This window comes from Alosa sapidissima, chromosome 15, assembly GCF_018492685.1.
Source record: "Alosa sapidissima isolate fAloSap1 chromosome 15, fAloSap1.pri, whole genome shotgun sequence".
NCBI classification, from domain to species: domain Eukaryota; kingdom Metazoa; phylum Chordata; class Actinopteri; order Clupeiformes; family Clupeidae; genus Alosa; species Alosa sapidissima.
In genome coordinates this window covers 14905442-14931033 of record NC_055971.1, presented here as the reverse complement: position 1 = coordinate 14931033, position 25592 = coordinate 14905442, and the positions used below count along the sequence as shown (strand labels likewise).

Below are 25592 nucleotides of genomic sequence, written 5' to 3'. Positions count from 1 at the left end.
CTCTCTCTCTCTCTCTCTCTCTCTCTCTCTCTCTGTATGAATGAGTGTGTGTCTGTGTGTGTGTGTGTGTGTGTGTGTGTGTGTGTGTGTTTTGACTTCCACTGATGATGCTGAAGTTATATTTTCTGTATCCATTCTCTTTCTATGCTATTTGACAATTCGTCAAAAGATATACATCTGGAAATTCATTTTTTCTTCCATTCTGCTTTAAATGGAAATATGTTGCTGTAGACATTGATTAATAAATAAATAAAGATTTGTAATTTTTTTCAATCCACTCCAAGTGCTGAAGCCATGTATCTACAAAATTGTTCACTATCCATTACAACCAATAAACCAGCTAAAGACAGCAATGGACAGAAGAATGTCTGTAATGGAGAATAAGCATAAAATAGCATGTACATTTTTGTCCTCAGTTAGAATACTATGATGTCCTCTGATGTCACTTGTAGGTCATCCACACATCAGAAATTAAGGTAATTTAGAGGAAATCTTCATGTAGGTGGCCTTCATTATCTCACATATCACCCACACACTAAATGGATCAGATCCATAACACCACTAAAATAATTTAAAAAAGCAGCCAGAGACAGCTGACAGTACCCAGCTAAGCAGCATGTGATGAAAAAGAAAAGAAAAAAAAAACACAGCCCACTTATTTTTTTTCTGTGTGGTCATGAGGGAGCCTTATTTCTAAATAAGCCTGCTTGTGTAGTTCTTAAGCAGTGGCTGGCCTGTTTTAATAATCTCCAGTGGAATAGGGAGGAATAAACAAGGCGTTGTCACACAGGACTGGAGAGCTGGCTGTTTATCCCAATTTATGACAGGTTTGCTTTTCTGGGTACTCAGGGAGAGAAAGAGGGGGATCTTTCAAGGTAACAGAAGATCCACAGAATCGGCTAAACTATCATTTTAAACAAATGGCACATATTTCTACAAGTCATAGTCTGCTGTAGTAATTCTTATGCATCACACATGAAATCAGGCAGTGGTTATGGCTTACCCCTGGTGTATGTCGGTTACCACATTTTTCCTGTGGAAAAAATAGGTTTGGTTTCCTCCATGCATGTTGTCCTGTTCAATTTAGTAGATGTGATTTGAGGACCCAATATATGAATGTTTAGTTTACAGATGAATGTGTATAAGAAGACCTAGCCTTATCAACTAAAAAAACAAAATCAAAGGTATAAAGCCAATTGGCTTGTTTCAGTGCTGATCCGTTTTTAGTGAAAAGCGCTAGCTAAATAAATGAAGATGTAGGCTACTGTCAAATAATGGAGCCACAAGGACTGAACTCTCACTGGGCAGAAGCACCTGTTTCACAAACACATTAATCAGAGGTGTCTGCCATAAGCTTCCCCCAAAGTTCCAGGGTGATTTCGATCTGTTTAGCAACGGCTAAGCATCAGCATTTCCACTGAAGGAGGTTATTTATTATTTTTTATACCAGAGAGAGAGAAAGTTATTGACTAGTAGACAAATATTTGATTTGTGTGTGAAATTATTGTGACATGTTCATGGGAGTAGGCTCTTGCCAATAAGCTATTTTTATGAGTCGGAGGACTGTCTCTGCCATCCCAACATTGCAGACATCTCAGAAACCAGTTCTGTTACACAAGCACAATCACACAATATGATGTCTGATTTAATAATTCACTGAGAAATCATTTCAGCTAGTCAAGGCCATCCAGTTTTTAGTCCGAAGCATTGCTCTGAGAACTAAATCATGTCATTAAATGTCATATCTAGAAAACTGTGTTTACCCTGAACTAAGGATTCAAAGGAGGTTTTGAGTTGAACTATATTCTTCATGGTTAAGCTATTATGGTTGTTTACTAACATAAATAAAAAAGGTAGCGGTGGCTTATGCATAACTTATCAACAGTAGAGATGTTCTTTTTGGAAAATGTAATATCCAACAGTGAGTAGCACAAACTATTTCATTAAGCTGCAATATCTGCTACAATTGCATGGCCACCATTGCCATTAGAAAGAGCACAGTTTAAAAAAGCATTTTGAATCCAGCCATATTGTCAGCATTGGCCTAATCTGCCATAAATCACAGATAGAAAATGGGTTCCACATGGCTCACTTTAATTATGACCAGCAATTAAAGAGGAGAAAACTCTTTTTCTGGTGCCTTGAGATGGAAAATTACGATAAATTCAAGGGTCATTCAACCATTGGTCATTACATCCAGTGTATAGCATTAGCTGTGAATATGTACCATCTCACTTGGCCGTCTCTGTAATAAGAACTACAGTGTTTATATTGAATCTTTCATAATTTACACGCAGTTACCATTTTTAGACTGGATTTTCTTCACTTCCTCTGGAATAGTGCCTGTGGCTGAAGCACAAACATGAGTATATCCTTTACCGACCCCACTCTCGCTCTCTGGCATATTGCTTGAATATACAATAATCCAAAATAGTATAGTATATATATAAATAGTGTATGCTTTTTAATTTCATTATTATGAGGCTGTCAATCTATACTGTCAAACGTTACCCCTTTCCCCATCAAAGCCCTATTTAAAATGCAAATAAAAGTGTCAGTATTCTGATTTATGAATTGGGCAGTGCCCCCCCCCCCCCCCCCCCCCCCAACTGAAGTCTTCAAAGAACTAAAATCAGTAAGTGGAGTCTTTCCTCTTCAAACATCTATATATAATGTCATCTTTGATGCCCACTATGAGATTTGTTTTGATTGTGTTTCTTTGAGTTTCCCAGCTGCACTCCTCTGACTTCAGGACCATGGACAGCGGAGGTAAGTGTGTGTGTGTGTGTGTGTGTGCGTGCGTGCGTGCGTGCGTGCGTGTGTGTGTGTGTGTGTGTGGCAGTGGGCTGATTTGCTCTCCGTCTCCGTCTGCCTTAGCCTCCTCTGCCCGCATTTCCTCTGACACGGAGCCAAGACTCCGGGCGGTCTGGTGGTGCCTGTGTCCCTGTTCACTGTGCCTCGGTACAGCCACCATCTCTCTCCCTCCCTCTCTCTCTCTCTCTCTCTCACACACACTTTCTCTCTCTCTCCCTCTCTCTCTCCTCTCTCTCTCTCTCTCTCTCTCTCTGTCTCTTATTGCGCTGGGAGATTATGGTATTATGGCGCACTTCCCCTAATCCTGTCAATGGGATCCAGCCCCCTTCTCTATGCATTGCCCCTATAATCAACTGCATGCTGATGTGCCGACTGTAATCTGGACGGATAGCTTAACAGCTCGCACTGACTTTCACTATGGCTTCAGGCACGCCCATGAAAGAGTGGAAACAAGGAGAGAGAGAGAGAGGGAGAAAGGAAGAGAGAGTTGAATACTTCCTCCTTTCTCTCGCTCTCTCCCACTAGTCACTGTTTGATTCCACGCTTCCTCTGGCCTGTCTGATGCAGTCAGCCAGTGTGTTGTTGGCTCTTCTACAGCAGTTGTTTTCTCCCTATGGAGTCCCTCCTTCCTCCCCCACGAGAGCTTATGATTTGGCGGGGCTGAAGATGGCGGCGATACAATCGGCGCCGGGAGGGGTGGGAATGATGGCACATCTTCTGGCTATCTCCGAGTCGCAGGGCAAACGTGGCGAGAGTAAGATGGGCCGTCCCAGAGGGAGGCTCATTCTCTGCCCTCAAGAGGGATGCGTGAAGTGTGAGATAACAGCATTTATCAGTGGAGGGAGAGATGGAGAGAGGAAAAGAGAGGCGGGGTGGAGGGGTTTGGAGAGATATAATAATAATAACCATCAGTTTAAAATAGATAGACTGATGTGTGAGTGTTCAAGTCTGCGTGTGTGTGTGTGTGTGTCTTTGTGTCTGTGTGTGTGTGTGTGTGTGTGGGTGTCTTTGTGTCTCAGTGTGTATATATGTGTGTGTGTGTGTGTGTGTGTGTGTGTGTGTCTTTGTGTCTCTGTGTGTATATGTGTGTGTGTGTGTGTGTGTTTGTACTTTTCTGATACATAACTTCCCTCAAGGTGAAAAGTGAAAAGGCAGAAGCTGAAAAGAAAAAAGAAAAGTGGAAAACACAAAAGTGGAATGGACCTTCGAGCTCTTCGACTCTTATCCATCCAAAAATTGATAGCAGCCCATGATAAACGGCTCACAGCACAAAGGCATCACAGCAGATGCTCCCTAGCTAACTACTCCTTCCGAGATGAATGTTGTTGTACCTTGGAATGAGGTCATTTTTCCGAAAAAGGAATCGGAGAACCGGGGTATGTAACTGTCCTAAATCACGGAGGCAATCATTCCATTGCAGACTGCTTCTCTTCCTCTTCAGGCCTTAATCCTCATCTGTTTCCCCTGTGCACCTGTGTCCTGGTGCTGACCCGTCTCATAGTGCAGAGAAAAACAGGAAGACACAGACAGGCGAAGCTAACAGTACATCTCCTGTCCTTGTAGATTACTTTACGAGTGTGTATGTTTTGGATGCTTCAGCAGCGGATGAATATACATGGGTAGTCACTGTGCATGGTGGACTTTTCCATATGACCTGTCTAAAAGAAGACATTTTCAATGTTTTGTGTAATAACAAAAATAAACCAATATAATTGGAATGTGATGTGCACTAGTGAGTTATGAGTCACGGCAGTAAAATCATGAGTAAGCAATTCTTCCCCCAGCCCTGCACGATAAAACATAAATGGATCAGTTGGAGACTCGAGAGCCCAGACAACATTATGTTCGCATTTTCAACCTAGTCACCACAGCAGTGCTTTCCAATGCATATGTATGTGTCTATTTGTGTCTTAAAAGTCTTAAATGCAAGTTGGCAACTCTATATTTATTGTAAAGCTTTTTTCCCCCCAATTAATTCTGTTCCTCCAAATAGAATGGCTCTGCTAATTGATTGCAAGACAGCTCAGGCAGGGCAAGAGAGAGTGGTAAACTGAAATAAAATTCTGGAGGGTTGTGAGGAGTAAGTCCAGCTGGGTGTCTGACTGGCAAGCTCTCTAGCTGCCAAAATGCCTGCATGGATGCATGGTTGAATGGATGGTCAGATCCACTGCCATGGGTCACTCACATAGAACACAAATCAGGCTTCTCTTCTCTTGCTTGTAGTGCTATTTTAGACCAAATAGATTGTCATTGACGGCAGCATTGATAATTTAAACAAATTACAAATTTGCATACAAACAGAAAATTGCAAGGACTTAAAACAGATTGAGAAAAAGAGAGACAGGGATGCCTTAAATGCCGCAGGCAGTTTCAGGCATCAAAGCATGCAGTGAAGAATGGGAAAGACGATGAAAAGGAGAGACAGAAACAGTCTCTGCGTTTGAAAGAATCAGACCAGTCTCCAGAAGGACAGTTAGAAGACAAACTACTGGTTGCAGGGTAGTGAGGATGGGGGTGGAAGTGTGTGTGTGTGTGTGTGAGAGTCTATGTCTGTGTGTGTGTGTTGGCTTTGCATTAATCTCACGTTGTAATGACAGTTTAAGGTTTTGGTATTTTGATGAATTCCGGGATTGGGCTTAAAACTGCTTTCATTTTGTTTGCTGGTCTTTAATCTTCTAGCCCTGGTTCTTAATCAAAACTCGGGAGCAGGTTTTTAATCTCGCATGAATGAGGCCGCGGATTACGCGCCTTTGACCTTGCCATGCTGCACAGCTGCCTCAGCCTCAAATCAGTCCTCTCATCCTGTGTGTGTGTGTGAGAGACAGACAGACAGAGAGAGAGAGAGAGAGAGAGAGAGAGAGAGAGAGAGAGAGAGAGAGAGAGAGAGAGAGAGAGAGAGAGAGAGAGAGAGAGGATGTATGTGGGTGTGTTTTGCGTCTTGCACAGGTCCATATTAACAGTGCCCTTTGAGGTTGGTGATGAGTGGGGGACAAGATCTACTCAAATAGCATGTATACACCAATACAGAAAGATGCACTGTATCATGTGATCCATAGGCCTATTACTGACACTGGATTTTTTGGAACTGAAGTGTAGTGTAGTTGTTAAAGACCTTCAGCCTTCAAGTGGAGAATCTTCACAGATCACATCACACAGATCACATGAGGTCAGTGATAGTCTTGTGACGGCGATTGATATTCAGCACGGCTGAGGAGCTTTATTTTTACTTACCCCTCTAAACCCTGACCACTACTCGAGCCATTATCTCAACAATGGGAGGGCTTGAGTGGAAAACTGCTCAGAGATGGAAGAAATGCTCCTTCAAAGAATGATTACTGAGATGGTGGAATCTCTAAAGCCATTATAGACCACAGAGAGAAGACGTCAATCAGGTCTAATATGGATGTTTCCACATTTATTCCTGCTGTCAGTCTGTTTAGACTCTTGACCATATCTAAAGTCACTCCAACTAAATACATTAGAATAAAATGTAAATTATAATATGAAATTGAAAAAACATACAATTAAATTTCACAACGGTCTCTAGAGACCGATCGAGTCAAGTTCAGTTTAGAAAGCAAATTTATAACAGCCAAGACTGACCCCAGTGCTGTAAAAGTAGTGCCCATTTAATTAATTTGGACTTCAAAACAAGACCATAAGTAATTCATGATTACATGCGCTCACAGTTCTGCTTCTCCCTGCAAAATCACAGCTGAAAATCATTACTTATCTTCAGTATTTTGAGCTGCAAACATAATGACATAATTCCCATAAACTGTTGGGGAGAAATAGCACAGCTTTTTTGGATCCGATAATTACTTTACAAGTAATTTTTTACAAGTGGTTTTTAGGTAAAGCCAATCTCCTTAAATTAAAATATAATGTAATGGTGATGCTTAAATTATATTGTGTACTTATCATGGTGTAAGCAACAAAAGGAATTTTCATGCATATTTATTCTAATGTGAACTCATCAAAAGTTTCAAGGACAAGTCATGATATTTGGAAATAAATCACCACAAGAACATCAACATTTCATTCAATACTTTAATTACATTGTTGCTTATTATTCAGCCTGACTGACAACTTATACCCATTCATTCCCATTTTATTATGGCCATTACTGTTTTCTCACTGAACGGCTTCTGTACACAAAATGTATTTATAATATAATAATATACTATATATACTGTATATATGTGTATATATACTGTATATATATGTATGTATTATACAAATGTATACTATAATAATATAGTATATATACTGTATATATATGTATGTATTATACAAATATAATGTATTTGTATTGGCTCCAGAGTTGTAATGTAACCTTGGAGCCAATGTAAACTTCCTCAGCATATAGTAGTGAGGATTCATTAAGATGAAATCAGAAATATCTGACGATAAACAGCCTTATCACTGATATTCTCAGATACTGGCCTGCACACAGAAGTCGAGTGATAATGTTGGAGGTCCATCTAAATAAGATTATATCTTATACTTCTCTTCTCACCCTGGCTCTCTGTACCCAGATCTGAAATAGGACTGGAGTAGATGATCTTTACCCTCATTCAGAGAGTGGTTCTATAGGACAAGATTACATTTCAGAATGACATTACAACTGAAAGTAGGGAAGTATCAGAAAATGATAACTGGCACATTCTATGTGCAATTCACACATACTGTACATATCAATGGCCACTAGAGGGAGCAACAGCCCTCCCATTGCCAGAGCCAAATACGGCTCTGCCCATTGCATTTTCCTGATCACAGATTTGTGGAGAATTGTTATACAGCTCCACTAAAGCATATGCAGCTTCATGATAGCATTTGATCTAAATATATATCTCAGTGCCTGATTTACCAACAGTATTCAAATTCACAATTCTGTCTTCAACATATTTTTCAAGGACGGTTAGATGCTTCAATGCATCAGCCAGAATGCTAATTCCAAACTTTAGTTATTTGAACATCCATTTAACATCCAACATGCCACCAAGACCCTGAAGTTCTTTGCTAATTTGTAAATGAGCTGATCCAGTGATGTGAAAGAAAATTCCTAGGAAATCACTGCCCTCTTGTGGTCTTTCCAGGACATGACAACTGATCACTGATCATGAGTGAGTAGGAGTAAGATGGCAGGGTTTGTAACATAGTACGAGAGAGGTTGATATATAGCTTAAAACCTAGCAACTACTGCACGTCATAGTGATATATATATATATATATATATATATATATATATATATATATATATTAAGAGATAGCAATTAAGCTTGACTAGATTTAGTGTGCAACAAAAAAGGCATCTGTAACCAGTATCACATGTGCAGAATCTGTCATAAAGTAAGATAATCTACCCAGTCATTGCTTTTGTTAGACATTGTTTCATTGACACACAGAGAGAAGAGAGAGAATTCTGTGCCTATGTACTGATGATACATTTCATGGGTCTACACTCGTCAAAATATATAATTCCCATTGTTTTCATGGCTATGAAGTAACTGACTTGACAGGGCAGTGTCACTGGAAGTGTTACTACAATGTCACAGTAATCTAGAGAGACCATATTTAATTTGTAAACTCTCTACTCTAAGACATAAGTGCATGAGTGACATAAGGCTTAATGTACTCAGTCATATCAAACCCTATATCTCTCAAAGTGTTAATATGCAACAGCCGGCAATCTGTCATCTACAATGACATTTTCAATCCAATGCCATGGCTGAACTGTATTTAAGTGGAATAATAATATAAACCAACCATAGACCCAGTGCCAATAGATTGCTATATTTCTCTCCTCTACTTTTGCACTAGACATAAACCTTAGTCCAACACAACCACGGTAATGCATCAGATATCAGGGTTAATTCTACCGGCTGTTTAAAACCTTTTAAAAGGCACAGTGACATTGTGTTGGTTTGTTTGGTACAAAAACAGCACTTGGGGCTGGGAGGTGTGTCTGTGTGGTGGGGTGTAATGTGTTTTATTTCATGTCTGCCTTTGCGGGGCACCATATCCATCAGCAGAGTGCTGCATTCTGAAGGCACAGAGGATTATAGAGTCTCTTATCTTCTCTGTGGGACCACTGCTATTTCCCCTCAATCCCAAAGTACAACTGGAAAATCTCCCCACAACCCTTCTCACTGAGGAACTGGTACAGCTGCCCAAGGTCCATGTGATTTCCTCGGTTTCCATGGGGATCAAAAATAGCCTCGTCGAACCCAGTGAACTTGCGGTGCGAGGCCACTCTTTCATCTATGGTGCCATCCTCGCTGTCCAATGGAATATCCTCTCGATGGCGAATCATGATCCTCTTCCATGTCAGACACTTTACTCTGAGGAAATAAGGAGTGATGTGAAAGATATATTGAGTCTGCACTTCAAATAAGATTTAACATAATGGAAAGAAGCATTACAGTTTTTCTTTGGGCTCTCTATTTCCCCACCCATAGCTTAGGCTAAAGTGCAAGTTAAAGGCATTTCATGAGACCAAGCTCTCCCATAGATCTCAATCACCTCCTTTTCACTGCTTTCATGCTTTTTATGTGTTTTAACAATACAATTTACATAGGTTGTAGGTTGATTAACAATTAAATTTCACAATAAACTGATTGAAACTGTCCTATTTATACTTTTTAACATATCAAAATGCATATTATTTTATTCATACCTGCTCCAAAACTCATCACATGGGGTCCTAAGCCCCTCCACACAAACAACCCCAGGTTTGCCAGGCATGCTGAAGCCAGTGAGGTTGAGTTCCTTGGACCATTCCAGAATGTTCTTTCTTTTACTCTTATTGTAGATGTGATGGCTGTAGATCCAGAGCCGAGTGAAAGCCTCCTGGGTGGGACCTGACGAGGTATCTTTCTTCGGGACAACCGCTGACACACTCTTGTCAATGTACTGAGCTGCATTATCTTTTACCCACTCGAATGCTGATAACAAGCAAACCTCCCCAGAGCAGTTCTCCAGCAGGTACGAGTTGAGGTCGCTGTGCAGTTGGGCTTGCTGAGCTCTGCTGAGTTGAGCACACCTGTCAGATGAAAATAATATGCATTGGAACGAACCAATTAAGACAAAAAATGTCAATAACCACCAATAATTTATATTATTGTAAAATAAAACCAAATATGTTATATCATTTTGTGTTTAATTAAAATTGTACCTACCTGACAGAAATCTCTGGTAGGACTTGTGGGTAGTCAGACACATATGTGCAGGAGATTGTGATGTCCACCTGTGGTAAAGATATCACCATTAAATTATAATTTCAAGAACAAATACATTGACAAAGACACCTTTATGAAAAAAAAAATACATTCATACACATGGCTATGGTATTAACCTCTTTGAAGTTGATAGTGTCCATTTTATGTTTTATCAAAAAGTCAGGTCTAGAATGTGGAAGTGTGTTCGAGACCCCCTCAACGTAGTCTCTCAACTCAGCAAAAGCCAGCTGGTCAGTGATGACAAACTCCTCTTCACTTGGGAACATGCTTGAAAGGAGCTCAAGCTCAGCGAGCTGAGCCTCAGCTTCTTCTAAAGCCATTTCTGCAGAGTACCCTTCTCTCAAGAAGATACAACATGCATCGAAGTGTTCAAAGTACAATGATGTGCCACGACTGCAGCTTGTAATGCTAACCGGTATCATGCGTTGACAGCTCACTTCTGTTCTATTATCGTTACCATTACAGATAATTACGGATCTGTAAATAATATAGCTCAATTTCCAACTTAAATAACGTGCCACCTTTTGTTTTGGCACTGAAAAGAAAGCTACACTAAGCTACTGTAGGCTACACTGTACCAGACATTCTCTGACTGTACACACTTCAACGCTCTGGTTCATTAAAAACGGGTGTGAAGCATGACTCCAAACTGCAGCGGGAAGTGGTGATATATAAACAATCGGCAATTTTTAAAACAGCAATTCATAACATAACGTCGATCTATCCACTTTGCATTGATATCTGCCAAACAGTTTATCCGTAGGCAAAACAGTTCCGGTGCAAAAGGAAGTGAATTGTGTTCCGGAGAGCATCTGGTGATTCCACGTTTCGAACTCAGTTTTCCTCAAAAATGTGTACATTTAGTAACGCTTGCGTTACACACAATGTTATTCTTTAGATTATAAAATTGCGTTTTTATGGACCTAATTTTTCATTAGAATGAAGATGATGCGTCGACAACGCGCCACTTTGAATTTTGTTCAGCTTAAAGATCACTCAAATCTACGCTTTTAACTTCAGGTAGCGTTGAATGAAAGAACGTTGACGATGAATTATCATAAACAAAACTAGCCTGCTAATTATCTGCAGGCATGTTGATGTTATCAAGCTGTTTTTATGTTAAGGCTTGTTTCTTTAAAAAAGAGTTCCTCTACATATGGTGGTTTGTAATGTTAATGTAAACAGAGATTGGGCATTTTACCATCAATTTGGTAAAGCTATGTGGACATTTGTCCTAAGATGATTCGCTAGCATTCACTAGCTATCAATGACTACATCTGTTCATTTAAGATAGCAGATAAGCACACAAGCTATCTTAGTTAACAGTACAAACATGAGTCATTACTAAGATAATAAGTACAATTGTGTTAAACAATAAAAGCTTGTTTTCTCAGTGATGATTCGTATCGATACAATCGGCTGCTAGAGACAGCTGTAGATAACTTGAATGGAGCTATTCGTTCAACTATTTGCCCATTTGCACTTGTGTATCTGACAGAGGATGCCATAAAGGTTGAAATGAGTGAACCAATGGGGTCATATCCACTGACACTAATTGTTGTCAATTGTCTGTATTAATCAATGCTAGATTTTCTCGTAATCCTCTGCCACTCGCGATGGGTAAAAAGAAAGGGAAGGACAGAAGTTCTAAAGAGGAGAACTGCGTGGACTTGACAGGTATAGTGCCTAATTGAATCCCTGGAGGAATGAAGAATGGGTGAATGATTCAATCTGCTCTAACATTAAAGAGTCTCTCAATCTCTTTCAAGGCCCTTCCTGTTCCCACATTCGCAAGGGAATAGACCACATCTTGTTTAAGAAGACTGCTCCAGATGTCGATTGGAACTTGTGTCAGGACTGTCAGGAGGGACCCAACACAAAATCTGAGGAAGAAATGAATCAAGAGCCACAGGTTGTATGGATGTGCCTGAAATGTGGACACAGGGTAAGTAGAGTTGTGTTGCAGCAGTTCCTAAGTTTTATTCTCTTCAGGGATTCATTCCATGCTACTATAATATTGTTATTATCTTTTAAACAAAACTAATACTTAAGCTTTTGCAACTATATGGCTACTTCCTTCCAGTCAAATCAGAGGTCCCTGGGTCACAATAAGTTTAAAACCCCTGGTTGACAACATTTCAAGTTCAAGTTGAAGTTATTTAATTTTTCACATACATATATTACATTACATTACATTACATTTAGCAGACACTTCTTGACCAAAGTGACTTACATATGTCAGCTATTACAAGGGATCACATTGTCCCCGGAGCAACTTGGGGTTAAGTGCCTTGCTCAAGGGCACAGCGGTGGAAGCCGGGAATTGAACCCACAACCTTCAGGCTACTGCACGCTAGCCCAGCTCCTTAACCACTACACTACCACCGCATATATACAAACAGGGTTCCCACAGGTCATGGAATTTCTGGAATATCATGGAATTTTGGAAAGTCCATTCTAGACATGGAAAGTCAGGGAATGTTATCATTTTTGGGGCAGTCATAGAATATCAGGGAATTTTGTTGTAGCAGTTTAAAATTTACTTTCCAAAAATAATACATTAATTCAAATATTTCCACAAAGAATTGGAGTATATATGGTTATTGGCTTTACTGCTTTTTGAGTAGCCAAAATTTATTTATTCAATGATTCTTGATTCTTGAACGCTGTGTGGCTGCTCTGAAATCATTGGTCGGTATTGTACAATTAATTATATAGTAAGTCATGGAAATTCAGGTTTTTTGCCGGGAAAATTCACGGAATTTTACATTTGACTTAGAGTGGAACCCTGTACAAAGTACAACATGTAGTGAAATGCTTAGTCCTCTGACTTAAATGACTGTTCAGTATTTATATTAATGTAGATAAATAAATAAATCAATAAACAAAGGGAAAATATAGATAGATAAGATAGATAAAGATAGAAGATAAGTTTTAGGCTACTGTGATAAGTATGTATGAATCGATAAATATGCTTATGTGATGTAAGTTGTGTGCATGACTAAGTGCATTGAGATGTTGTCATCATATTATGTGCAATTTGAGCCATGATCTGTCTCCTCTGCAAAATGCAAACAAAGTGCTCCTTATTTGAAAGGGCTGTGGGAGATACTCAGAAGATCAACATGCTGTGAGGCACTATGAGAAGCCACGTTCAGATCCTCATTGTCTGGTACTGAATCTGGACAACTGGAGTGTATGGTTAGTCTCTCTCTCTCTCTCTCTCTCTCTCTCTCTCTCTCTCTCACTCATGAATTCTTTCTGTACGAGTGGGTGCATGAAATGTTCTCTATCTTTCAGGTGTTACATCTGTGATGATGATGTTCAGTATTCAAGCACAGGACAGCTGGCTCAGTTGGTGACCAATATAAAAAAGCTTGCACTATCAGACTATGCCAGTAAAAAGCCAAAAACAAGTGAGTACCGTAATGCCTTATTACAACACGTACATCATAAAAGTTGTAGCACATTGCTGTGAATTAACCATTAACCATGGGTTCAGGTTTCTTGTGGCAGAATTATGTAAGATGTGTCATGATTATGCTTACTTTTAGCAATTGCTAGAAAAGATGGAATGAAATGACCATAATTCCTTGTTTTTCTGTGGCGCTTTTAGAAGAACCCAGCATCAGCCATAATGACTTGAAGGAAGAGGAAAGCAATGATTTGGAGGAAGAGAAGGAGGAGAAGGAGAACAAAGGCAGACAAAAGAAGAACGTTAAGAAAGACACCAGCCCAAAGGGAAAGAAGACTGAGGCAGTGGAAAACAGTGGTGCACTTTTAGTCAGGGGGCTAAGCAATCTTGGGAACACCTGTTTCTTCAATGCTGTTGTACAGGTGAGCGCGGAGAAGTCTTTTATTTGAGAAAAACAAACAACCTAGTCCTCTAGCAGTACAGTTCTCAGATAGTATTTGTGTGTACTTTGTAGTATTTCTGTACTTGGGAGAATCTGTATCACACACAACACAACATCGCAACCTGCTAAAGAAGTCTGTAAGCTGTGAATAAATCTATTATTTTAGATTGTGGTTCAAGTTCAGATACTTCATGTACTTTGCATGTACTAGAAACCTGAATGTGATCTGCGGTGTTGTTACACATTATTAAGACAGGTTAAGCGGTTCTACAGGGTAATAATTAGGCATTAATTGACCTTTGTCACTGGGGTGTCTCAAGGAAGCACTGAAATAACAAATTATGCATTTAAAGGGATGTTCTACCATTTGGGGAATTTTCCACCTCCCCTTGAGTTAAACAATTGATTTTTACCTTTCTCCAGTTCATCCAGCTGTTCTGTGAGTCTGGCGATACCACTTTTAGCTCTAGCCTAGCATAGATCATTGAATCGGATTAGACCATTAGCATCACGCTTAAAAGTGACTAAGATTTCTGGTAATTTTCCTATTTAAAACTTGTGTCTTCTCAAGTTAGTAAGTGTAATAAGACTAACGGAAAATGAAACTTTAGGCTGATTTGACATGGAACTATACTCTTATTCCGGCGCAATAAACTGCTAAAGCTCAAACTTGTTGCTGGAAGTTACAGCCTACGGGGATTACTTTCAGGTGCTGCATGATATCATTGTGCTCGTGCACCCATGGTACGTTCACAACGTTTCTTGATTATTACACCGGAATGAGAGTATAGAGAGTATAGTATACTGTGGATGCTAATGGTCTAATCCGATTCAATGATCTACTGTATGCTAGGCTGGAGCTAAAAGTGGTATCGCAGAACGGCTGGATGAACTGGAGAAATCAATCTGGTAAAAATCCATTGTTTAACTCGAGGGGAGGTGGAAAATTAGCGTAATTCCCCAAATGGTGGAATATCCCTTTAAATTGGCAACATAATGCAGTAGATTATAGGGATACATGCAGGTGGTATCAGCATATTAATGCTTTGTTTGCATCCTCGAATTAGGTCCTTAAAGTTTTTTTTTTTTTTTTTTATCTTATGTGGACACTGGAGTCATGACTCATTAAAGGGATGTCCATTTTTTCTAACCAATCCTCTCTTCCTATAGAACCTGTCCCAGACCCAGTTTTTGAGGCAGGTCCTCAGTGATGTTACACATGAGAAGATCACCGTCACTTTGACACCTAGCGTCTCCTCAGAACTGGTGAGTAAACTTGAAGCAGTGTTACATAAGAGTTTTCATCAGTGTTATGGAATGTTGACTTTATGATATGCATCCGGTACTCATGTTATTTTTAAGGGCTGAAATAATCCAGATAAATATGTAGTAGATGTTGTATTTTAGGATATCTCTCAAATTAAATCATGTCCAAAAGTTATTTAAAATCTAGCTAAGCCTGTAAGCTATTTTGAGGACTCTCTCCTTAAGGGGATTGATTAGTTAGATCTGGGTAGATACTAGTGGTGCCAATTTAACCCTCAGCTTTTTGTAATGAGGTGACTTGATCTAATCACTAAAAAATACTTGCAACCGCAAATGAAAATGCAATGCAACCACACACACACACACACACACACAAAGTGAATTTCATAGGATGGTTTCACAGGGCAAAATGTTTTCTAAAAGTACACTAGTCTCTTCCTATTTTATGTTTGTATGTAATAGTTAGATAATTGCCTTCCATCAGACACGGTTTTTGGAAAGTGGTCCAAGAACTCCATCTTCAGTTGCTGTTCAATTTCATTAATTGACTACCCCCCCCCACCCCCCCCCACCCCCCTCCTCCTCCTCCTCCTCAGGATCCTATTAAGGTGCAGCTAGATCAGCCTGGATCCCTTACCCTCTCCATGTGGCAGCTGCTTAACGAGATCCAGGAAACCAAGAAAGGGGTTGTCACTCCCAGGGAGCTGTTCACTCAAGTGTGTAAAAAGTAAGTCTGACTAAACAACATTGGATTGATTCCCCCCCCCCCCCCCCACACACACACACACACCCTCGGTTTTCTCCTCAACACTGGATAGTAACTGTTACAGGAACCGTTGTGGATTCTTATAGCAGAGGAGGAAATTAAACTGTGCTGTAAAAGCCACTGACCGATACTCCTGATCACTACTCCAGGGCTGCCAGGTTCAAAGGCTTCCAGCAGCAAGACAGCCAGGAGCTTCTGCGCTATTTGCTGGACGGGATGAGGGCTGAGGAAATCAAAGTAAGAGACCTGCCGCTGTTTAGATAATTGAGATGTAAGAGGAATGGATTGACTGATTTTTAATGGAGGGTTTGGACCACAGAAATGTTCCAATGGTGCGGTTAAAGATTCCAGCAGTAGTTTTTGAATTTGTCTTTGTTCACAGAGATTTAAAGCTGGAATATCGGAGGCTCTGAAAAGCTCAGGAAAGAATGCAGACTCAGAAGAATCCAAGACATTGATGAAAAGTAAGCAGCATTCATAAGTCATATGTGTGTATTGTCAATTTTCAATTTCAATTTAATTTTACTTATAGAGTGCCAAAACATTACACATATCTCATGGCTCTTTACAGAGTGTTAGACAGAGAAAGAGTAGAGATCAGAGAAAAGAAAAGAAGGCCCATGGGTAACAGGGGCGAGGAAAAACTCCCTAGAATTGAAGATACTATATTGTACATCTATTTCATTTATGTTTGTTTCCTAATTGTCCAATGCTTTGTTTACAGACTATGAGAAAAATGGAACACTCAAAAACTTTGTTGACCAGGTCTTTGGGGGAGAGATGACCAGCACGGTGATGTGCAAAGAATGCAAGACGGTATGTAGTAAAAGAATCAGCATTCTGAAGCGCTCACTGAATATCCACAGAGAGGATATTAGGCCATGAAGGTTCTCACTCTCTGTACTTATTGTTCCCCCCCAGGTGTCTGTCGTGACAGAAATGTTCCTTGACTTGTCACTTCCTGTTTCAGATGAGGTATTGTAACCCATGGCCTGTTCTCAGCAGTAGATATTATCCATAGTTAAAATGCTCATTGAGCTGTATAAAGGTATTAATATTGCGCTGTTCCCCTTAGGCATACAGGAAAAAGAATCAAAAGAAAGTTGTGCAGAGGAGCAGCGTGAGTGATGATGGATGGGACAGTCCTACTCCGGTGACCAATGGGAAAGAAGATATGCCAACGGGGGCGGGTAGTAAGTACCAGCAGAAGAAGGCAAAGAAGCAGGCCAAGAAACAAAATAAGGTAAACCTATGCACAACACATTCTCATCATGTAGCATTCAAAGTAATTCATATGTATACTTAATACTTACACCGAAGTGAACTACTTGATTGAAAATGTCCGTTTCATCATCTTCCACTTCCATGATAGATCTAACTTGTCGCCCTGTCATAAATTCAGATCACTGTAGTTGTACATATTTACTAGGCACTTCAATTCATGGTAACTTACGGCTCATACACACAGTTGCGTTCCATCAACGCATGCCAGTGGGTGTTCCCGACGGTAGCTATGCAAATGACTTAAGGTATAACGGGAATTTGATTGGCTGGTGCCGTCTGTTGTTCGCTTGTTCGTAATTTGATTGGCTGGTGCCGTCCGTCGGTGCAGCAACAGCTGAACTTCTCAACGCGAGCGACGGGAGCAACGTGACGCAACGGACCCACAATTCAGTTCGGCAACAGATGACGTAAGCCCATGTAAAGTGAACGGGATGCGTCTCCAGAACTGCAACGCACGCAACTGTGTGTATGAGTCGTAACAGCATAGGTGTATATATTTTATGAATGTGTGTACTGCTTGGGAATCATTGTTGCATGATTGAAGCTAGCTTGAATATATTCATGTCTACTCAAATCCATCACAATGGCAAATCTGCTTTACTGGTAAATGTGTGTATTTATAGAACCAAAGGCGGCAGCCAAAACAGGAAGTGAAAGTCTCACTGGACACAATGGGGAACGAGGACGAGATAGGCGGCGGTGATGCTGAGGCGGCCTCGCCGAGCGCGGCCACCGAGCCTGAGGCGGGCTGCGAGACGGACGAGAACACCCAGATGGACACGGAGCAGCCGTCAGAGGTAGATCACTCTGAGCAGGGACAGGGGAAGATGGATGAGTCTCCCAAGGGTAATGAAGGTCAGCAGCATCAGCAGCATGATGGAGAGGAGAAGGATGAGGAGGAGGAGGAGGAGGAGGAGGAGGAGGCCGCAGACGAGTCCGCAGTCAGTAATCGATTCATGGCGCTGGCCGAGGACCAGAGTCCCAAATTGCAGACTGATGATGGCAGGACCAAGGAGAAAGACGAGGAAGTGGTGAAGGATGCCACACAGGTGCCTTCCGTCGAGGACGAGGAGGAGCAGGAGGAAGAGAATTTGGCTGAAGAGCTGAACCACTTGTCCCTAAATGGGACTTCAGAGCCGTGCGAGGCTGCCACTGAGAATGGGCACGATGATGAGAGCCCAGAGTACACAGTGGTGAACCAGGACCCTGAGAAGGCCTTCCACACCTTAGCCACCAGGGCGGCGCCAGACAAGCAGGAGTGCTCCGTGGACTCCTGCCTCTTCCAGTTCACCGAAGTGGAGCAACTCACTCAGAGTAACAGCTTGCTGTGTCTCACCTGCACAAAACGCCAGTCTGGGTCCAAGGCCACAGAAGGTAGAGGATGTCAAAATGATACGACTCAAGTTTCTGAGAAAGTCGTGACTGAAATGTAACGACTCAGCCGATAACTTTGTTTTGACAGTCTAGACTGAATGCAAGAACTTTATCACTGCTCATCTCCCCTTGGGAACTAAACCCATTACTTTGCCATTGTTAGCGCCACAGGCTTTCTTTTTAGCTATTTTCTAAACACTTAGGGAAAGTACTGGGCCTTGTATTGATGTTTCCATAAGCATGCACCTCTATAGCATCATCAGCAATAATAGAAAGCCATTGTGAGATGATCTGTTCCTAATGTGTGAGCCTGGGGGGGGGCGCCAGTAAGATGTGGTGTTCTGTTGCTCTCCGTAGGCTCCAAGAAGAGTGTATACAGGGATGCGCTGAAGCAGATGCTCATCTCGTCTCCGCCGCCTGTGCTGACTCTTCACCTGAAGAGATTTCAACAGGTAATCTGCCGTGACGCTCTTGAATGATGCTCGAGTACACCACGGCTAATTATGTGTTGCACCACTAAGAGATGCCTCCAAACGGAGGGGACGTATGCTACTACGCAAACACAATCAGTTTGAAGGACTCTTAATGTGCTTCACTGTTTTCAACAGTAGTCGGTGGATATGCCGATGACCCGTAATCATCCAAAGAAATAACTAACATTGGAAGAGAAAAGTGGTGATATGGCTTCACAATGGCCTCTTTTATGATGTTGTTTTGTCTAACAGGTTGGTTACAGTGTGTGTAAGGTGAATCGTCATGTCCAGTTCCCTCAACTTCTAGACTTGGCACCATACTGCTCGGTCAACTGCAAGGTAAGCAGCTTTCTATTCTTGTACAGTGACTTGTCGTTTTGTTGAGTAACTCTTTCTTTTGTCTTTGTCCTAATGGGTTCAGGTCACTGTTTAAAAAATGCAAATTTGATCCAGTGTTGTTTTACTGATTGAAAGTGTTGTATCGTGCTTTGAAACATTTCTCAGACTGGCTTTGTTTTATGCCAACAGAATGTGTCAGAAGGAATGACCCAGGTGCTGTACAACCTCTATGGGATTGTTGAACACAGTGGGACAATGAGATCGGGACACTACACTGCCTACGTGAAAGCTCGGCCTCACTGTCAAAACATGGCATCCAATGGATTAGCCACGCAAGGTAAGCATTGAAACTTTCCTATGTGGTCAGAGACGTTTGCGACTCGGTGTGTAATCGTCACCTGGGAAATAAGCACTTAATATATTTGTGATATTTTACTGTAAAACCGCTGCAAGTGTCATCAGCAGTTCTCCGTAACTTACACCATAGGAGTCCCCAACACCTCCCTTCAGTGTTTTAATCGGTTAATGTCACTCTGAGTTGAAATTTGTAGCTGTTGATTACAGGACAGGATAGTCCCTGAAAAATCCATTCTAGCGATGGCTGCCAGAATGTTCAGACAGCTAAGTTGAGTATTCTGGAAAAGGGGTTGCCTACTGTAGCTTGAATATTCTGGCACATTGACATTCTATTAAAAATGTGTCAACTGGAGCAAGCTTGGCATTTTATAGAGCCAATTAGTAACATGCTGTGGTGTGGCATTCCACTCTTCTCTATGTCCTTTTTTCGCAGTACGGCAGTGTTTCTCAAACTTTTTCAGACCAAGGACCACTTAACCAATAAAAAAAAACCTCACGGACCACCTAGCTAAAAAAACAGTTGATCTACTTCAACAGTATATTACACAATAGGCCTACTCACTGAACCACCTTGCCTATTGTCTTTGCACCTTGCTTATTGTGTCAGAGAATTCCATTCATACGATTTATTTAAATTGGTGTAGCTCACATACTGTAGGCAGTGTTGTTGCAGAACTGTTTGGATTTACATATTGCAAACAAATATATTATATATCTTATATCTATCTATATTATATTTTACCACGTCTGCTCGCGGACCACTTGAGAGTTTACGGACCACACTTTGAGAAACACTGGTCTAAGGTATCATAATACCCAACTTCTGTCCCAGCTGTTTTATAACTTATATTATCTGTTGTGATCAGGTAATGGTGAGCCACCGAAGGGATCGTGGTTTCACATCAGTGACTCAAGCGTTCAGCCTGTCACAGAAGCCAAAGTGCAGAGTTCCCAAGCCTACCTCCTGTTCTACGAGAGGATCTCCTAAGCATCCTCTCTTAAAGTGCCCCATACAAGAACCACTGCTGCTGCTTGAACTACCACACACAGACACACACACACACACACACAGACAAATAAATGACCCTGAGATGAACTGGAAAATATACACCAGTGCACATTTTTTTCATCCTTTTTAAAGATGGATGTCCGATCAACTGTGTGGTGTTATGATGAACGGGTGAGTCAGTTTTTGAGTAAGAGTGGTTTGTTTTAGATTACAACAAAATGAAACTTGATTACTTGGCCTGAAATCAAAAGGAGAAATGCTGTTCTAATCCGATACACAATTTGTCAAACTCAGAGAATTTCTGGTCCTTTAGTTGTCCATTCTGTATGTGTGCTAAGCAAAAAAAACTGATGTACACAGTCCTGGCTCTATATAGGAAGTAGAGCGACTCAGGCTGAACCAATCAGGCTGTGAACCACACACGCCTGTCAGTACAGGATCACAAGAACAGGGGGTGGTGTATGGTGTAATTTGTTTGGGAGTTCAAATATCAGCAATGTTTTGCCAGAATCACAGACTCTGTCTTTAATGTATAATTAGCAAATACGCTTACAGAAGATTTCTTTGGTTTGGGGGCAACTAATCATCACTGTCTTATAGATGACACAGAATGGATGACCAGAGTATTTTACCTTGTTCTCTGATGTTAACATAGAAGGTATGCAACTTTGGTCTGTCAAAACCATGTTCAGCTGCAATATTCATGCCCATTTACAGCCCTGTAATTAGGCTGGGGAATAAAATGGCCCATTTTAGCAGATATCCAGCAACCCCCTCATAGTTATCTGGCACCCACATGAATAATTAAGTGAAGTAATTTACGCTAATTGGCTTCCTTGCAACGAAAGACAGCTCACAACAGGCAACTTCTACCTGAATCTCCAACTTGAAGTGGTAACTTAATGTGATCACAGTGATGGTTTGCGCCACAGGTAATTTCAAAGTCATTTGCAGTCATGAAGGCAGAAACCACCTTGTTTCTGGTTCACAGTAGCTTTATGGTACCCACCAATCTCTCCTTGGGCTACGTTCAAACTAGGCTTCTTTTTTGAAGCTGCCAGCATCCGTTTTACATTATAATCCTAAGGAATAGACCGAGTTTTCAAAAAAGTCCTCGGCTTCTTTTGAAACGCGATCACGGGCGTCTTTTTCTACAGCTCAGAGCTGTTTTTAAAGTTGAGAAATGTGTCTGTCAGAAACAGAGGCCAAGTCTTAACGTACCTTTATTTTAACAAAGCCAAGGTAAAAGGGTGTTCCATTCTGTGTCATCTTTAAAGTAACACGATATAGGAATTCTCCTGTTCCTCAGTTTTCAACAAACTGGGTATTCATTTAGCACTAAGGGGGTACCCAATTCATCCAAAACTGACAAAAAGGGTCATGCACCCTCCCACGACAACATTACCTGTTGGGTGGGTAAACTCTCTCAATTGCTTTTTCAGGTATTTCTCATTTGTGAGGATCTTTAGAATACAAATGAGCCATTGTAGCCTGGTATGACTAGACATGCACTGTGAGAGTATAATCCAAACAAAAACTGACCTGGGGACAATAGAACAATGGAGTCAGGCTATACCAATGGTCTTTTTTTGGAGCAGAGGTTCTGTTCTATAGGTAAAAATACCAGATTTTTCTGTTTAGTCTTTGCTTCGCAAGAGAGTTTTCTGCTACCTTGTTGGGGTATTCTCATTTCAGACCTTTAATTTGTTTTGTTTTTTCAGAACTGTAGATTCAGCAAGCACTTCTGCCACCAGAGTATGTAGAGTATTAGTAGAGCGGCTACAGGAAAAATCGTGCAAATTATGATACAAGCGTGAAATTCGGCAGGTATGTGCTCAAGACCAATACAATCAAATCTACCTGATTGGCCACTTGAAATGGCCGCCAAAAAAGACCTCAGAAATTGATTTATTGCTCAGAATTGACCAAAGATATTATGATACAAGCATGAAATTAGGCATGTATGTGCTCAAGACCAATACAATAAAATCTGCCTGATTTGCCATTTTTAATGGCGGCCATTTTCCAAAATGGCCACCATGAAAAACTCTAAAAATTGATTTGTTGTACAGAATTGACAAAGGAAATTATGATACAGCCATGAAATTTGGCAGGTATGTGCTTAAGACCAACACAATACATTCTAACTGATTTTCCAGTTTAAATGACGGCCATTTTCCAAGATGGCCGCCAAAAAATACCATAGAAATGGATTTGTTGCACATAATTGATCAAGCAAGTTATTATACAAGCATGAATTTTGGCATGAATGTGCTAAAAAACAATACAATCAAATCTACCTGACTTGCCACTTGAAATGGAAGCCATTTTACAATATGGCCGCCAAAAGACTGAATTTAGCCCAGAAAATGATGATACAAGTATGTAATTTTGTGTGTTTGTGTTAAAGAGCAATATAATGAAATCCACCTCATTTGCAACTTGAAAATGTAATATGGCAGCCATTTTTAAAGATGGCCCCCAAATAAGACACTAGAATGTTAACATTCACTACATTTCTGTTTCCTTCTATGATGAAGTCATTGGAAATTCAATTCATTCCTGTGTCAAGTCTTGCACAATCAAGTTTGATAGGCAATGCATTAAGAGAGTGGAACAAGGGGATATTTTTTGCTAATAATGTATAGCCATCTTCATCTGTCTTTGCAGGATTCGTATCAGGAGACTTTAATTGTTCTTTTGTGTCCTGCTGACTCAGACAGCACTTTGACCAGTCAGTGTGTGTTATACGTTCGTTGTCCATTGTTAATCTAAAAAATCAGATTGAGGTATGATCTTTTGATCACCTTTTGAATCCATGCATGGAACAGTTATTTAAATTTCAATTCGTTTTGGGCTGATTGGCAAAATGTGATTCAGAATTTAGTGTAGGTATTTTAACAGAAAGACGCATGTGTATAAAAATGCTATTTGTTTTTCAACAATGTAAGCCTGTTTTAACAAGGCTGTGCAAACACATACAGCAGGTGGAGAAGAAGAAAATGCCTTTGAGTGGTGTGGCAGTATATCAATATCAATTGCTGATTATTCGGACCATGTCACAAGTAAGATGTAATATTTCTTTACCCACCCTCACCTTGAGCATGGAAAAGGGCAATGTTGCTACAACATTCGATTATCTTTGAATGTCCCAGGCTGACAAGCCAGAGCCGTTATGTGATTAGCTAAATCAAACATGTCAATGTCACGTCCAGAGCGAAAAAAGCGAATTCATGACAAAAGGTTCTTCAACGACCTTGGCTACTTGGTAGCTGAGGTTGTTTCTGGTGTACACGCATCTTTTGTTTAACAGCAACATTGAGAAAACCATGAATTGCGGTTATTAGCATATTAGTGTCATTGTATTATTAGCATGTCATAACCATTTTATTTGTTTGGGGGGGTGGCATCACGCAACGCCCTCCATTGACATTAAGAACTGGCATTATTAGCATGTTATCACCATGCTATTTGTGTGTCATAAGTGGCTTATTTGTCATTGTGGAACATTTTTAATATCTGTATCACTTCATCATCTATGGAAACATATTTAAGGAGAGTGAACAATCATTTACACCACATTTGAAATTTGCAAATTTCTCGGGTCTTTTTGGACGCCATCTTGGAAAATGGCCAGCATTTCAAGTAGCAAATCAAGTGGATTTGATTGTATTGGTCTTGATCACATCCATGCCAAATTTCACGCGTCCATCATAATTTGCTTTGACAATTCTGTGCAATAAATCAATTTCTAGGGGTTTTTTTGGCAGCCATCTTGGAAAATGGCCACCATTTCAAGTGGCCAATCAGGTAGATTTCATTGTATTGCTCTTGAGCACATACATGTTGAGTTTCGTGCTTGTATCATAATTTGCTAGGTCAATTCTATGCAATAAATCAATTTCTGGGGTCTTTTTTGGCAGCCATCTTGGAAAATGGCCACCATTTCAAGTGGCCAATCAGGTAGATTTGATTGTATTGGTATTAAGCACATACATGTCGAATTTCATGCTTGTATCATAATTTGCTAGGTCAATTCTATGCAATAAATCAATTTCTGGAGTCTTTTTTGGCGGCCATCTTGGAAAATGGCCACCATTTCAAGTGGCCAATCAGGTAGATTTGATTGTATTGGTCATAAGCACATACCTACCAAGTTTCATGCTTGTATCATAATTTGCACGATTCTTGCCAAATTGGCCTTGTAGCCGCTCTACTATATGTGACATGAGTTAGGGAGGCAGGTGGGGCGTTGAATCCTTAATGGCCTTAAGTTCCCCTTGGAATCTTTGCACACAGACTACATGCTTAATCAAGAAATGACAATAACCACCAGTGCTAATTTAGTTGCAGGCCTTGGTCATTTTTTCTTGGAAATACAATAAAAGCCATAAGGCATTGTATGTATGCCACATCGGCTCTTGAAATATGTTGCCCAGAATGCTTCCCACCTTAGCTACAGTGAGTCTGTCCTCAGAAACATTACTGTGGTTGTGAAGAGTACAACTGAAGCCTCATTTGCAACAACAAGATCGATCTATGAGAGCTTATACATTTGTATGGAATATTTATATATGTAAGTTGTATTTTATATGGTTCTTTTGGCAGAATGCAAGTCCAATAAAACAGTTATTAATCATAATCATGGTACCCTGTTTTTAATGAGTATAATTATTGAATTAAAAAATAATTGTCTTTCCTAACCAGTTAAAACTTTGTGACTTAAATTAAAAAGATTAAATTGTTCACAAAAGTGGACTAGTCCGTTTAGAAAATACAGTAGCCTACTCTTTCGGTTATAATGGTTGATTT

At 40.4% G+C, this 25592-nt stretch overlaps 2 protein-coding genes across 2 annotated transcripts; one reads left to right on the top strand and one right to left on the bottom strand.

Moving 5' to 3' along the window:
- Positions 1–8787: 8787 nt before the first annotated feature.
- On the bottom strand, positions 8788–10793 carry rwdd2b (RWD domain containing 2B). Its single transcript, XM_042064691.1, has 4 exons — positions 10172–10793; positions 9996–10063; positions 9494–9859; positions 8788–9158 (listed from the first exon to the last, which is right to left on the bottom strand). The coding sequence occupies exons 1-4, from the start codon at positions 10475–10477 to the stop codon at positions 8912–8914; spliced, it is 987 nt and encodes a 328-aa protein (XP_041920625.1). The 5' UTR covers positions 10478–10793; the 3' UTR covers positions 8788–8911.
- A 61-nt stretch (positions 10794–10854) lies between these two features.
- On the top strand, positions 10855–25422 carry usp16 (ubiquitin specific peptidase 16). The gene is made up of 18 exons (XM_042063251.1): positions 10855–11075; positions 11644–11732; positions 11825–12000; positions 13153–13256; positions 13356–13471; positions 13672–13892; positions 15083–15178; positions 15775–15905; positions 16094–16181; positions 16327–16408; positions 16669–16760; positions 16866–16919; positions 17020–17187; positions 17852–18602; positions 18960–19054; positions 19328–19414; positions 19604–19751; positions 20638–25422. Exons 2-18 carry the CDS (start codon positions 11672–11674, stop codon positions 20757–20759), a joined length of 2592 nt encoding a protein of 863 aa, XP_041919185.1. The 5' UTR covers positions 10855–11075; positions 11644–11671; the 3' UTR covers positions 20760–25422.
- The last annotated feature ends 170 nt before the right edge of the window (positions 25423–25592 follow it).

Excerpts from the sequence above, each read along its gene's own strand:
- rwdd2b (XM_042064691.1), bottom strand. The coding sequence starts at position 10,477 with ATGATACCGGTTAGCATTACAAGCTGCAGTCGTGGCACATCATTGTAC. Across the intron at positions 10,064-10,171 it reads ACACTATCAACTTCAAAGAG|GTGGACATCACAATCTCCTG; the intron begins GTTAATACCATA and ends TCTTTACCACAG. Across the intron at positions 9,159-9,493 it reads TGTGATGAGTTTTGGAGCAG|AGTAAAGTGTCTGACATGGA; the intron begins GTATGAATAAAA and ends TTATTTCCTCAG.
- usp16 (XM_042063251.1), top strand. The coding sequence starts at position 11,672 with ATGGGTAAAAAGAAAGGGAAGGACAGAAGTTCTAAAGAGGAGAACTGC. Across the intron at positions 16,409-16,668 it reads ATCCAAGACATTGATGAAAA|ACTATGAGAAAAATGGAACA; the intron begins GTAAGCAGCATT and ends CTTTGTTTACAG. Across the intron at positions 16,761-16,865 it reads TGTGCAAAGAATGCAAGACG|GTGTCTGTCGTGACAGAAAT; the intron begins GTATGTAGTAAA and ends GTTCCCCCCCAG.